This window comes from Hemitrygon akajei, chromosome 8 (assembly GCF_048418815.1).
Source record: "Hemitrygon akajei chromosome 8, sHemAka1.3, whole genome shotgun sequence".
Lineage (NCBI taxonomy): Eukaryota > Metazoa > Chordata > Chondrichthyes > Myliobatiformes > Dasyatidae > Hemitrygon > Hemitrygon akajei.
Window position 1 is genome coordinate 35,701,632 of NC_133131.1, and position 15,950 is coordinate 35,717,581.

The window sequence follows — 15,950 nt, forward strand, 5'->3', positions numbered from 1 at the left end:
CCAGTACATTATCCTGTGCCTCCTGTCACAAAGTCAAATTAAGTTTGCTAAATTTGGACACTTTTTACCAAATCTCCCATGTGGGACCTTGTCAAATTTTCCTGCCACTGGTAGAACACAGAACAAAACAATAAAGGAAATGGCTGAACTAATTAAGTTCATAATTAAATGCCTGTCTAAACCAAACCCTTATAATGTCCATAATGTAACATATTGTAATATACGTAACATAATGTCCATATCGTATCCTGTTCTGCATATTCAAATGCCTGTGCTTCCATCCTGTTTGCCTCCATTATGACACCTGACTGCTTATAATGCACCCACCATGCTCTGTATATAAAAAAAACTTTGAATGTTGGATTACTTACACACTGAATCCTTCATATTGAGTATAAATTACAGATTGGATCTTTGATAACACATCATCCAACAGGCTTTACTCTGACCCCACAGTATTCACTCAGTACTGCATGGAGTTTCTAGTCAGGATGAGAATTTGGCAACAGGTAGAACTGTAGGATATGAGCCTCTACATTCTAGCTCAGAGTTTAGTTTGTTCCTGATTGATCTCATGCCTGATAACTTTAATGAAGGAGGGTGGAGGGATTTACATACAGCCTCAGAATCCTCAAGAAATTGGCAGAGGCCTTTGCAAAATGGCGAGGAATTTTTCATCTAAATGCCAGTTGTTTTTCAGCATTTCCTCCTTTAGTTATAAAGCCTGGGATTCTGGATGATAGTTGTCCTCACACACTGCATTTGCTGAGATTGTAAGCTAATCTCTAGAAGACTCTGTGCTTGTGCTGTACCTCCTATTCTCAGATGATCACCAACAACACTTATGCTAGAAAAAAAATCAAGTTCAACCCATCGGAAAAATGTAGATGAGGCTAAATCCTGGAGGGTGGCAACTCACAGCTGCCTCCGCCACCTCCCATGAGAAATGGAGGCAAGAGTTTTGGGTGGGAAATGACAAGCCAACACTTGAAATGCAGCTGAAGACATTCAAGCCCACAGGTGCCACACCAGTTCGTCTCCTCCCAATAATAATTTAACATCGGCATCTATAACACTAAGTTAACTAGAAAGACACCTTAAGTGGCAGTGCAATCCTATTACATTAAAGTTGTCACAGTTTTGCTTTGAGGTTCTGATACCAGTTTTGAATTTTATTGTTTACCTGCACTGTACTTTTTCTATTGCTGTATTCCGCATTAATTTCATTTTACTTGGCTCTATTACCTCAATGCACACTGTAATGATTTGACCTTTATGAACACTATGCAAAGCAACTTATAAGATCAGACTTGCGTGCCTGTCCTTTTGTCAATACATATGTGACAAAAATAAACCTGTTCAGATTCCAATTTCAAATTCACTGGCAATCTATAATCTGGAAAGGTTATCTATCAAGAATTGTATCTGCCTAAAATATAAATATCCGCATTCTAAAATGTTATTGATAATATTTCTTACTAACTTCAAACATGCCATATTTATTTAGAATCCAGTCAAACAGGAAACAGATCAACATTTTATGCAAATTTGTTAACATTTTTAAGCCAGATTTTCCTAAGCATTGCAGCCATAGAAATTGGAGATCCTGAGGTGAGTGTTATTTGAATCCCTTGCATTTACTCTTCGTGTACTTCATGTCTTTTTGGAATATTTGGAGGAGTAATCAAATTATTTAATTACTTCTCAATCTTTCTTTCAGTCAACATGTGCATTTTAGGATTGTCGTTTTTATTCCTCTCCCCACTGGTTATAGTTATAAAATAACTTTTCTTTCTTCTATTTGGTTTCTGGCTCTGCACTCGGTCTCTGCGGTGCTCTTTTCTAATCACCCTTATATTTCAATGTGCTCTTTCATAGGTTTGTAGAGTCAATTTTGCTTTGTTTTTAATTTCTGTTTTAGCTACTCCATCCAATTCACTCTAACCTTATTTACTTGGAGGAATTGATTGAGTACTTACTTGAGTGTGTGGTTTGATCAGAGAAAACCAGCATGAATTTTTTCATTGTCATGGGTCTTGAGAATATATATGAAGAATTGATGTTTCTCTTGACTATCGTTTGAGATTTCAGTCGCAGAATTAGGATTTGAGGATTTATAACAATTAGCTTTCTTAGCGAGAACATGAAATAAAAGAAGTATTGAAGGCTAAGCAGTAAACTGGCTAAATATAGAAAATGAAGAGTGATGACAGTTCTTTGGCCAACCAGACAGGAAACAAAGTTTTCAAATTTTTCAACCCAGTACAATAAATTGAAGATTTACCATCACAGGCAAATAGAAACACAGAACTGTCTTTGCAAAATGAACACTTATTCTGCAACAGTAGTGCATGCTCTCCATGTGAAGATGATCACATTAAATTAAAAGAAGAGCAAGTGAATTGTTGCTTCACCTCAGTAAAAGGAGGGAAGAAATAAAAGTATTTCCTGAGGTTGTTTGGGCAAGTGTTACAAAATAAGATTGTTTGGTGGAAATTGAAGAGTAGTCGCAGAGGGAATGTTATTTTTGTTACATTTAATTGGCCACTATATTTCCAATTCAGGGGTTAGATTAGTGACTAATACCCGTTAGAAACCCACATCTGTCTCTGTTATGCCTTTTTCCACACTGGAAATAGCGATGCCTAAGAAGAGAAGAGTTAGATATTGATCATGTTTAAGTGAGAGCATGCTGAAAACTGGAAGCCTAGAGAATGTAAACTCAAATACTTTGGAGAGCAGAAAGCAACACCGAGGGATCATCAATGTAACAGAAGAAACACAGAGGGAGTGATCCTGAAGAGGCCTGAAACAATGATATTATCAAACCAGTTGAGCAACCGTAATATGGATTAATCCTAACAGAGAAAGAAAAAGCAAGAAATAGAAGGAATGATTATTATTTGAGTAGATTCTCTGTAGCCTTGATATAATTGGGTTTACCTCACCCAGAAAAGTCACTGGCTCAGAATTCCAGTGTGTGCAATACTACCAGTGCAAGTGTTTGGCACTGACGATCAAAAACAGCAATTGGGCTGTCTGAATATCTTTGACAGCAGAGGGTTCCTACGTCCAGGGACACTATGTAAAACCTAGCACTATCAATGAAAGTACATGACATTAAAAAAGCTTTAAAATTTGTTTTTTAATATTAGAGTCTGAATGCTGGTAACTATGTGCAAGTTGGCTCTGCTCCACTGAGGTAGCAGAATCTATGCCTAAGATGGCAAACATATTTGCAGATAGATCTGAATTTATCTTGTGGGAATAATTTTAAATACTTATATAATCAGACATAAATATAAAAATATGCAGGAAATTGAGATAAAAGTATTGTAATGAAATATTAAAAAAACCAAAATGCTGCCCTTTCATATTTTAAACTGTTGTGAAATATTTGAGTATTTATTCAAAGAGATTACAATCCAAGCACAATAATAATGTTTATTACACTAGTACTTTTTCAGCAAAGAATAATGCACAGCATATCATTAAATTTTCATTATACCTGCTGCAATACAGTTAATATTTTCAGGAATCTTTACATGGAAATAAATGTTTTAAATACATTCAGTTGTAGATCGCTGATTTATTATTGATCAGTGACGTGCTATTGATCACTGAGACACCCCAGGGAAGAGTAGAGAATCGCTGCCAGCCGATTCTGCCTGTTCAACCTCAGGAAGATGCTAGATTTCCTTCATTATAAGAGTTGGCACTGATAACTACACCATTACTTTTCACATGCCATTGATTCTGAATGCAGCACAGTTGTATAAGAGCACGTGACATAGCAGCAGAATTAGGCTATTCAACCCATAATGTCGGCTCTGCCATTCAATCATAACTGGTTTATTTTCACTCCCAAACCCATTCCCCTTCCTTCTTCCCGTAACATCTGATACCCTTACTAATCAATAGCTCAACTACCTCCACTTTAAATATACTCAATGACTTGTATTCCACAGTTGTTTATGGCAATAAATTCCACAGATTCACCACATTTTGGCTAAAAAAAAATTCCTCCTCATCCCTGTTCTAAAGGGATGTCTTTGTATTCTGAGGCTGAGCGCTCTGGTCATATACTCCCCCACTGGAGGAAACATCCTCTTCATATCCACTTGGTCTAGGAATTTCAATATTTAATAGATTTCAATGAGATCCCTCCTCATTCTTCTAAACTCCTGTGAGGACAGGGTCAGAGCCATCAAACACTCTTCATATGTGAACCCTATCATTTCTGAGATCATCCTCATAAATCTTCTCTGGACCCTCTCCAGTGTCAGCACATCCTTTCTTAGATAAGAGGCCCAAAACTGCTAGTAATACGCCAAATATAATTTTGACTAATGCTTTATAAAGTCTCAACACTATTCCCTCCCTTTTGTATCCTAGTCCTCTCATAGCTAATTCATATATACGAGGGGTGTTTGATAAGTTCGTGGCCTAAGGTACACGGAGTCAATTTTAGAAAACCTAGCGCATTTATTTTTCAACATAGTCCCCTCCTACATTTACACACTTAGTCCAGTAGTCGTGGGGCATATGGATCTTGGACCTCCAGAAAGTGTCCACAGACGGCTGATAGATAAGTTTGTAACCTAAGGTAGAAGGAGATGAATTATACAGCTCTTGTTAGATAGATAGATAGATAGATAGATAGATAGATAGATAGATAGATAGATAGATAGATAGATAGATAGATAGATAGATAGATAGATACTTTATTCATCCCCATGGGGAAATTCAACTTTTTTTCCAATGTCCCATACACTTGTTGTAGCAAAACTAATTACATACAATACTTAACTCAGTAAAAAATATGATATGCATCTAAATCACTATCTCAAAAACCATTAATAATAGCTTTTAAAAAGTTCTTAAGTCCTGGCGGTAGAATTGTAAAGGTTACGTGCACATTCAGGTCAACTCTTTGAGTGATTATGCAGAAAGTTTGAAGTTAATAACTCATCTCCTTCTATCTTAGGCCACGAACTTATCAATCACCCCTGCTGAGTTGTTCACTTCAAACTTTCTGCATAATCACTCCTTCTACCTTAGGCCACAAACTTATCAATCACCCGCCTGTGGACACTTTCTGGAGGTCCAAGATCCGTATGCTCCACGACCACTGGACTAAGTGTGTAAATGTAGGAGGGGACTATGTTGAAAAATAAATGTGCTAGGTTTTCTAAAATTGACTCCTTCTACCTTAGGTCATGAACTTATCAATCACCCCTCATATTGTCATAATATGCATATAAGCAACATCGCTGGTTTTATTTCACCTGTTTGGTTCTATCCTGTGGTCTCATCTTTAATAATTGCATAACTTCTTTTCCATCTCTTCAATGGTCTTTAATCCTGCCCCTTGTCTGACTTGCCCTGTTACAAATATGCTTAAGGTCTCATAATTTGCTAAGTGACCATATTTCAGTTTCAATTTCTGCAGATGAAAATCTAAAAATGAACATTAGCACTCTGTACATATATTAATGTGTCTGGGCATGTACCTGTCTAATATTTTTTGTCACAGTTCACATGAGTTTAAGTCACAGTATTACTCTAAAGTGTCTGCCTGTATCTGCATGCGTGCAGATGTGTTCATCTGTGATCATTACCTGTTTAATTCTTCTGATTCTAGTATCTCACTGATCTCTCAGACCTGTGCCTAACTCGTATACTGGATGTGTTTCTTACAGAATGGCAGTCCTATGGTCGTTGAGTGTGATCCTTGCAGGACTTTTCCTGTTTTACACTAACGGAGTTCATGCTGGTAAGAGATTTGAGTTTCATTCCTCGATCTGTGTTAAATAATTTCACTGAACAGAAGCCACAAAGCCTAACGATCCAAAGTACTTTCAAAAATCCTGTACAAAGGGAAGATTTGAGCAGGACTTCTCAACTTGATCTTGCTTTATCTCAGAGTGGACAACACACAACATGGTTTTTCTATTTCATTAAGTTTCAGGAAAGACTTTCTGTGATATGACACCACATGTATTCTACAGAGCAGATACGGTGATGAGTAAAAGCAAATTTGACTGTTCATTTAATTTGAGCATTAGTCTCAGCTTTGGTCATGGTGCAGGTTGACTTAGTCGGGAAAAAAAGAAAGAGAAGATCTTGCAAATGATAATGAAAAGCTACTTAATGTCAAACATTAGCAATATATTCAGTTTTGTTCAACGGACTACACAAAATAAACTTGCTTGCAATCAGGTGCTCCTCAAGGATTTTAAAAACCAAATTGACATGATTGATATTTATTGAAATATTCACGTGTAATCATATAGTAAAAAATGTTAAAACAAACACGAATGCAAGAAAATCTACAGATACTGGAAATCCATAGAGACACACACAAATTGCTGGAGTAACTCAACAGGCCAGACAGCATCTATGGAAAAGATTAAACAGGAGCCATTTCGGGCCGAGATCCTTCTTCAGGACTGGAAAGGAAGCGGAGAAGTCAGAGTAAGGAGGTGGGGTGAGGGGAGGAAGAAGTACAAGGGGGCAGGTGATAGTTGAAACCGGGAGAGGGGAGCATTGTTTCACCTATCACCTGCCATCTTGTACTTCTTCCTCCCCTCTCTCCACCTTCTAATCCTGGCATCTCTCCTTCCTCTCCAGTCCTGATGGAAGAGTCTCAGCTCAAAATGTCAACTGTTTACTCTTTTCCATAGATGCTGCCTGGTCTGCTGACTTCCTCCAGCATTTTGTGTGTTGCTTACAATAAGTACTGAACTTTGAAGTAATGCACGGAATATTTAGATTTGGATGATATCAGAGACAGACAACCACATTGTTTATGCTGAGCATGCAATGCATCTTGTCCAAAACACACTGGAAATTTTGCCAGATTTGCTGAGATGAAATGATGCAAAATCTTTTGCGCATTTATCAGCATAATTCCAGAAGTAAGACTGCCCAAGACTCAACACATTCAAACTGACTGGAAGAGAAGATCGTCCCCCATCATTTACAGGAATGGAATCACAAGGAAATGGGTTTTTTATGTATCAATAATTGATCTGTTCCAGAGCAGTGGCCGGGAAGTTCACTAATATATTGCTTTTGATGTGAATTTTTAACTTACCTCTCATGTTTTTTTCTTTAGCAATGAGGAGCAGATTCATTTACAATAGAGGGAGGAATTACTGTATATTGTACAGTCCAATGGAAATTTAGCATTGCCAATTAACCAAACAAGCAGCACGTCTTTCAGGATGTGGGTGAAAACTGCAGCAGGGGCAGAATATGCAGACTCCACACAGACTGCACCAGGAATCAGGATCAATCCAGGTTGCAGGAACAGTGAGGTGGCTAAACTACCCACGCACTGGGAAGTGGAGATCACTCTGGAAGCTAATAGGAAAACATACCTGATTGTTACGGGAGACCTGACATTTATTTTAACAGGAAAACAACAGTGTCTGTACCAACAAAATGATTGGTTTGAATTATTATGCTGTTGGATACTTGCAGTCAGAACCTTATAATTGGTCACAATCGTAATACAACAGTCTCATTTCACGTAGAAAGGAAATGAGGAAAGCACTACACATCTCTTTGCAGGCAAAAGACTATTTAGAGAACCATCCATTCCTATAAACTCAATAAAATTGTTACATTTGTAGTAGTGATAGTCTGGTTTCCTGGTCTTCCGGTCTATTTCTCCATCTTGTATAGAGAAACAATACCCTACTATCAGATACTCATTTTAAGTATTGTTTATTTGTTCTTAACCCATTCCTACATCCCTCTCGATTGTTCCAGATTTATAGTTGCATGGAACACACACAAAATGCTGGAGGAACTCAGCAGACCAGGCAGCATCTATGAAAAAGAGTAAACAGTTGACCTTTTGGGCTGAGACCCTTTATCAGTTGAAGGGTCTTGGCCCAAAATACCGACTATTTGCCCTTTTCCATAGTTGCTACCTGGCCTGCTGAGTTCCTCCAGCATTTTGTGTGCGTTACTTGGATTTCCAGCATCTGCAGATTTTCTCGTTTGTAATAGTTGCATGGGTTAGATGTCTTAATGAAGTTAATAAATAGTGGCAAAGTTCAGTGGAGCTGAATGTACTTGCATGCTACCAAAGTATCTGGATACTTACTGCTAAAACACATCAGGTATGTTTCACCCTGCGAATTACTGCACTTCTATTGAAGAAGAGGTTGGTTTCAGGGATTAACAATACACTGAGAAAGTGCAAGAAGTTGAATTTAAACTCCATGCTCTTACCTTAATTAACCACTGCAGCACCTTGCCTCTAATCAGCCACTCTATATTATCCTTTCCAAGTTTCTTGAGAAGTCCACTTGACTCCAAGATGTATTTCTGTTTTTTTTCCCCTCATAAAAAGAACAGTAAAAGCCAATTAGTTCCTCTTCAGCAGAATAGCTCCATGTGTTCATAATCTCACTGAATATCTTGGTCCATTTTATCTCTCACTATGTGTTGCATTTGTCTCAAAGTAATACAAGTTCCTAACTTAAGTTTGCTTGGCCCTCCTGAATTATGGACAATTGTTGTGCCTCTTTTGTAGGTGAAAATGAATATCTTGGGGGTCCATTTTTACACCGTGCAGTAAATCAAGCCATTGAATCGGTGGACAGAGCATATCGGGTCTCCAGAAACATGTACGTTCCTTTATCTTTATAATTTTGTCATTCAGGGTTCTTTGTGAAATATTCATCAATGACTTAATGCTAATGAATAGATATTACATTCAAAATTTGGAGAATAGTTTAGTTGTGTAATTGTTCAACTGAAAACTTGTTCGCATATTCACTAATGTGATGTAGTTAAACAAAAGTAATGCATTAGCACAGGGTTTGAAAAATTACATGGAATTAACTACTGAGATTTCTTTTGCACTGCTCAAAACAATTCATAAAATGTTCTCAATTTAATATTGTGCTGGCTGAATTCCCACATAAAATGAGCTATCTCTCTGGTCCCCATGTCCTTTGCTTTTTATAGCAGTTTAAGACCTATCAGTCCATCTTAGAGTGCAGGCCTCTGTTAGTCTCGATAGACCATGGATTTGCGCCTTGGAAAGTTTCCAGGGCACAAGCCTGGGCAAGGCTTTTTTTTATGGAAGACGCCACGCCACCGATGTTGTCCAAGGGAAGGGCATTAGGACCCATACAGCATGGCACTGGTGTCGTCACAGAGCAATGTGTGGTTAAGTGCCTTGCTCATGGGTACACACGCAGCCTCAGCCAAGGCTCGAACTAGCAACTTTCAGATCATTAGACCAACGCCTTAACCACTTGGCTACACACCATCTTAGAGTACAACAGCACAGAAGGAGAGTCGAGGGTCCATTAAGCACCACTTACTAATTCTACACTCATTTCATTTTCTTCTCTCCATATTCCCATTAACTTCTCCTAGATTCTAACATATACCTACACACAAATGACAATTTACAGTAAGGTAGGTATATTAATCCTTATATAAGAAGCACAGGAATTTAAGTGACTCTAGCAAGACATCTTAAATCATATTTGCTATTTCATTTCCAAACAAACTAGTCCACTTTCTAAATGCGTAGTGTAACTGTATTTTAAATGTTTGTTACCTTTGCACAAAGACACCCAGCATTCACCAACACCAGGTTTGCTGGTCTCCTCCCTTTTAAAAATGATTTTCTTTGCCACATTTTCTTCAAAAGGTTAATAATGTAACTTTTTACTTCATATTTTACTGCATTTTTAAATCCTTGCTCATTCTATTGCAGTATCTCTCCCACCTCCAATTTTCATTATATTCTGAAGAAACTTGAGTACAAGAAGGTCAGGTTGCACTTGAATCCCAGGGGGACCAATATCCGGCGGGGAGGTTTGCAAAGGCTGTTGGGGAGAGTTTAAACTAGAATTGCTGGAGGGTGGGAACTGAACTGAAGTGACGAAGGAAGAGGCAGTAGGCTCACAGATCGAGAAAGCTTGGAGACAGTGCGAGAGGGAGGATAGGCAGGTGATAGAGAAGGGATGCGCTCAGACCAATGGTTTGAAATGTGTCTATTTTAATGCAAGGAGTATTATGAACAAAGCGGATGAGCTTAGAGCATAGATCAGTACTTGGAGCTATAATGTTGTGGCTATTACAGAGACTTGGATGGCTCAGGAGCAGGAATGGTTACTTCAAGTGCCAGGCTTTAGATGTTTCAGAAAGGACAAGGAGGGAGGCAAAAGAGGTGGGGGCATGACACTGTTGATCAGAGATAGTGTCACAGCTGCAGAAAAGGAGGAAGTTAGGAGGGATTGTTTACGGAGTCTCTGTGGGTGGAAGTAACTCTACTGGGTGTTTTTTATAGACCACCCAATAGTAACAGGGACATTGAGGAGCAGATAGGGAGACAGATTCTGGAAAGGTGTAATAATAACAAGGTTGTTGTTGTGGGGGATATTAATTTCCCAAATATCAATTGGCATCTCTCTAGAGCGAGGGGTTTAGATGGGGTGGAGTTTATTAGGTGTGTTCAGGAAGGTTTCTTAACACAATATGCAGATAAGCCTACAAGAGGGGAGGCTGTACTTGACCTGGTATTGGGAAATGAACCTGGTCAGGTGTCAGATCTCTCAGTGTGAGATCATTTAGCATTGGAGAGAAATAGGAACAGACAAGTTAGAAAGGCGTTTAATTGGAGTAAGGGGAATTATGAGGTTTATGAGAATTAGTAAGTTTGCTGATGACACAAAGGTTGGGGGTATTGTGGATAGTGTGGAAGGATGTCAGAGGTTACAGCGGGACATTGATAGGATGCAAAACTGGGCTGAAAAGTGGCAGATGGAGTTCAACCCAGATCAGTGTGAAGTGGTTCAATTTGGTAGGTCAAATATGAAGGCACTATATAGGATTAATGGTAAGACTCTTGGCAGTGTGGAGGATCAGAGGGATCTTGGGGTCCCAGTTCATAGGACGCTCAAAGCAGCTGCGCAGGTTGACTCTGTGGTTAAGAAGGCATACGGAGCATTGGCCTTCATCAATCGTGGGATTGAGTTTAAGAGCCGAGAGGTAATGTTGCAGCTATAGAGGACCCTGGTCAGACCCCACTTGGAGTACTGTGCTCAGTTCTGGTCGCCTCACTACAGGAAGGATGTGGAAACCATAGAAAGGGTGCAGTGGAGATTTACAAGGATGTTGCTTGGTTTGGGGAGCATGTCTTATGAGAATAGATTGAGTGAACTTGGCCTTTTCTCCTCTGAGCAACGGAGGATGAGAGGTGAACTGATTGAGGTATATAAGATGATGAGAGGCATTGATTGTGTGGATAGTCAGAGGCTTTTTTCCAGGGCTGAAATGGCTAGAACAAGAGGGCACAGGTTTAAGGTGCTTGGAAGTAGGTGCAGAGGAGATGTCAGGGGTAAGTTTTTTATGCAGAGAATGGTGAGTGCGCGGAATGGGCTGCAGGCGACAGTGGTGGAGGCAGAAATGATAGGGTCTTTTAAGAGACTCCTGGATAGGTACATGGAGCTTACAAAAATAGAGGGCTATGGGTAAACCTGGGTAATTTCTAAGGTAAGGACATGTTCGGCATGGCTTTGTGGGCCGAAGGGCCTGTATTGTGCTGTAGGTTTTCTATGTTTCTATTAAGGCGTATTGCCCCACAAGTGACCCATTGATCAATGGGGTCCATGTTTGATTGCAAAACAGTGTCAGTGTACCTAGAGTTTATATTTATAAACAGAATACAGCTGTTCCCCCCCCCCCTTTACAAAGGTAGAGCGTTCCTATGAAACCTTTCTTAAGCCGAAATGGTGTAAAGTGAAGAATCATTAATTTATATGGGAAAAATTTTCGTAAAAGCGAAAATCCTCCTTGTAATGTGAAAACAGATTACTAATGTAGGTCTTTTGTAAATGCGAAGTGGCGTAAAGTGAACATTCGTAAAGCGGGGACACCTGTACCTTCAAACGTTTAAAAAAGTGTTATCCACCTCTAGACAAAAGGAGAAGGTGCACAAAAGAGAGATGACACCAAGTGGCCTGATGCAAATGTTCAAGAGCCCTACAAGCGAAACCAGGAGGGTAGTGAGAGCAGCAGAGTACATGGACCTAGCATTGCAAGAGATTCAAAGCCACGTTCAGCGCATCCACAAACGCTCACTCAATGCAACAGGTTAGTCTTGAAACAGGTGAGGAATATCTGGAGGAAACACTTTTTCCCCGTGACCCAGTCACACAGTTGCCACATCAGTAAGGTCTTAATTCAATGATTCCTGAAACAGTCAGTCTACTGATGACAGCTACCATAAGCAACTTCAGTCACACCAGCAGCTGCAGTGGGTCGATGCCCTGCGAGAGCCAATTCCATCATTTGTGGTCAGTTCTTGCTGTCCTCCAATGTGAGAAATAATGAAGTCACCAAGTCAGCAGCCTGCTTATTAATTGGCGTGTGGTGCTTCGCATGCGTCATTGAGTGAAACAGAGATTGAATCAGCTAATTTCACTTAAAAGAGGAAGAAGTGCCTCACAAACCCTTATTCACAGAACATGATGGGTGACAACAGTCTGCAGTGTTGCACTGTTAAGTGCAGGTGCTATGGCTGTTATTGCTATTGACAAATAATGAGAAAGTCTTTCACCGTCTCTGTTGATCCTGATGTAACTGAAAGTGAGATTGCTGTTTTGAAGTAGTGTAAGCCTTTCACTAACTAGAACTGATAATGAGTGTATGTGTCCTGCAGAACTGTTATCACCAGATGACCTGGATTCCATTGCAAGAGTCACGGGCTGTCGAGCTATGCGTCAGCCTCCAGTCTGCAGTAATGACTGCTGGTCAAACCGATACAGGACTTTCACCTCTGTATGCAATAACAGGTGAGACATAATGTGTTGGTGGCAGCTACTGTCCCCATTTCAGCGATGACTTTCAAACAATTATCCTCATTCACTAAAAGGTTTATATCTTTGTAGTTTGAGAAATCATATGAAAGTCCCTAAATATTGATAATATCCCATTATATCCTACCATGGGCATTTGCAAACTTACAAACACAATCTTCCACTTACTCATCCAAACACATACGTACTTCTGAATAAAGAATAATGTGTACCAGCTTACTACCACTTTAATTCTCCATCCCATCATGTCTGACCTCTCTGTCTGTGACCATCAGGCCCAGTGTTGAAGGAAATGTCAACGCTTTGGAATGAAACCCTGCATCAGGCTTGAGTCTTTTTCCCACCTCCAATGCTGCCTGACCTGCTGAGATCCTCTAGCAGATTGTTTGTTTGTTGTTCCAGATTCCAACTCCTACAGTCTCTTTTGTTCACATTTCACTCTGCACACCCTCCATTGTACTCACCTGTGTTGTCAAAACACTCATGTCTAGGAGTGGCTCAGCGGCACAAAGTCTTCACTCCATGATAAATTCCTTTAGCATGAATATATAAGATGCATTGTTCCCTGTACCTTTCATAAAAAAGTTACTCTAGAGCCATCAAAGATTGAGACAATAGTAATAGAACTCAATAGATATTGATTAGATTAAAATCTGAACATAGTTGGTAGACCCTTTTAATAATATTGGGATCAGTCCCAATGCACATTCAGTTACATGAGATTAAAAACAGTGTCGACTGGTTCCCTAACTCCAGGCTTGCACCACTGACACCATTGGTGTCACATGTTAATCAACATCAGGATCTACCCACTCTATATGATTCTGTTGGGTAATGACTTCACCACCTCAGAATGTACCCGCATCAGGCCTGGGCCCAACATATCGATGCAGCTAAAGAAGCATGACAATGGCTGTACTTCATAAGGAGCTTGAGGAGATTTGGTATGTCATCAAAGACACTCAGAAGTTTCTACAGATGTACCATGGAGAGCATTCTAACTGGCTGCATCACCATCTGGTAAGGGGCTAGAGGCTACTGCACAGGATCAAAGAAAACTGCAGAGAGTTGTAAACTCTGTCAACTCCATCATGGGCACCAGCTTCCATAGTATCCACGACATCTTCAAGGAGTGATGCCTCAAATAGGTGGTGACTATCATCAAGGATCCCCATCACCCAGGTTATGCCTTGATCTCTTTGCTACAATCAGGAAGGGGTACAGAAGCCCAAAGGCACACAGTCAACAATTCAGGAACAGCTTCTTCCCCTCTGCCATCCGATTTCTGAACGAACACTGAACCCACTACCTCGCCACTTTTTTATTTCTATTTTTGCACTATGTATTTTATATGACTATTTAATGTACTATATATATATATATATATACACACCAGTATGCCACAATATATGACAGTGATTTTAAACATAATTCTTATTCTGATCTAGCCCTCCATTTCCTAAACAAACACTAAAAAGATAAAAATTCTCTACTATATTTTCTCATTTGTAAAGAGTATTCAATCTTTTAAAATCCTTGTTAGGAAACAAGAGTCATCGAATCAGAATGACATACAGAAAGGAATAAGCCCTTTTGGGTCATCTCATTTATGCCAACCATTTTGCCTATCTATATTAATCCCACTTGCCTCCAGAGCTCTACTGAAAGAAATCATTGGGTTGAGTTTGCCTTTTTTGTGTGTGCTTTAAACATAGCAACTGTATCTGTGTCCACCATTTCCTCTGGGAGTGTTTTCCAGATATCAGCCACTCTCTCTAAAAACAACTTATCCCTTTTAAAACTCCTGCTTTTCACCTTAAATCTATGCACTCTGTGTTTTTCATACTTCTGCCATAGGAAAAAGATTTTGATTACCTACACCATGTCTCTCATAATAAAGTCACACCGCAATCTCCTTATCTCCAAGGAAAACAAGCCCAGCTGATCCAACATCTCCCATGAACTAAAGCAAACTAGAGAGGGGGTTAAACTGTTGACCTAAAGATGACAATACTTAAATTTATCCCATTGATTTTCCTGTTGGTTTCACTCTTGTACTGCCCTCTCCTATAGGCCATATACCACTGAATGTATTCGCAATGATAAAAATGCTAGCAGCAAGGAAGCTTTCTCCTTATTAATTGCTCAGGACTCCACTAGACATTGAGAGACATGTCCATTGCCACTATCATATCTTTTTATTATCCATCAGATTGGGGCATGGGTGAAAGATAACCCATTATATATCATGTTCTAAATTCACAATATTCCTCATGCTCCATTCCATGTAAAGTAAGAGTAAATGGGTTGTTTTAGTGGAACCTGTGAAAATAACCTCATAGAATCATAGAACAGAGTAACAGGATCCACTGTCACTAAGTCCATGCTGGCCACCATAAGCATCCAGTTACACTAATCCTGTTTTGTCTTCCCCAAACTCACATCTGTTTCCTTAATTACTACTAGACATTGTCTCACCAGGTACAATTTACAGAGCAACACACACAAAATGCTGGAGGACCTCAGCAGGTCAGGCTGCCATCTATGGAAAAGAGTAAACAGTCAACATTTCAAGCAGAGACCCTTCTTCAGGGCTGGAAAGGAAGGGGAGAATGTGGGGGCAGGAGAGGAAGGAGTACAAGGTGGTAGGTGATAGGTGAAACTGGAAGAGAGGGAGGGGGTTGAAGTAAAGAGCTGGGAAGTTGATTGGTGAAAGTGATAAAGGGCTGGAGAAGGCAGAATCTGATAGGAAAGGACAGAAGCCCATGTAAAAAAAGGGAAGGTAATAGGCAGATAAGGAGATGCTGAGAGAGGAAACTGGGAATGGGGAATGGGGAATGGTGAGGAAGAGGTGCTGAGGCATAACTTGAAGTTCAGGAAATCAATGTTCATGCTCTCAGGTCGCATGCCTTCACATTTCCATTCCAACGTGTCAGTCCATGGCCTTTTCTACTGCCACGATGAAGACACATTTTGGTTGGAGGAGCAACACCTTATATTCTATTTAGGTAGCCTCCAACCTGATGGCATGAACATTGATTTCTCCAACTTCTGGTAATTGCCCCCTTTCCTTCACTATTCCCCATTCCCATT

At 39.7% G+C, this 15,950-nt stretch overlaps 1 protein-coding gene across 1 annotated transcript in view; it reads left to right on the forward strand.

Moving 5' to 3' along the window:
* The first annotated feature begins 1,576 nt into the window (after positions 1 to 1,576).
* LOC140731792 (eosinophil peroxidase-like) overlaps positions 1,577 to 15,950 on the forward strand; it is a 33,651-nt gene continuing 19,277 nt past the window's right edge. Inside the window, exons 1-5 of the mRNA XM_073053596.1 lie at positions 1,577 to 1,611; positions 5,703 to 5,776; positions 8,552 to 8,645; positions 11,957 to 12,132; positions 12,701 to 12,833. Of these exons, the coding sequence (XP_072909697.1) occupies positions 5,704 to 5,776; positions 8,552 to 8,645; positions 11,957 to 12,132; positions 12,701 to 12,833 (476 nt within the window). The 5' untranslated portion in view covers positions 1,577 to 1,611; position 5,703. The remainder of the gene's footprint in view (positions 1,612 to 5,702; positions 5,777 to 8,551; positions 8,646 to 11,956; positions 12,133 to 12,700; positions 12,834 to 15,950) is intronic.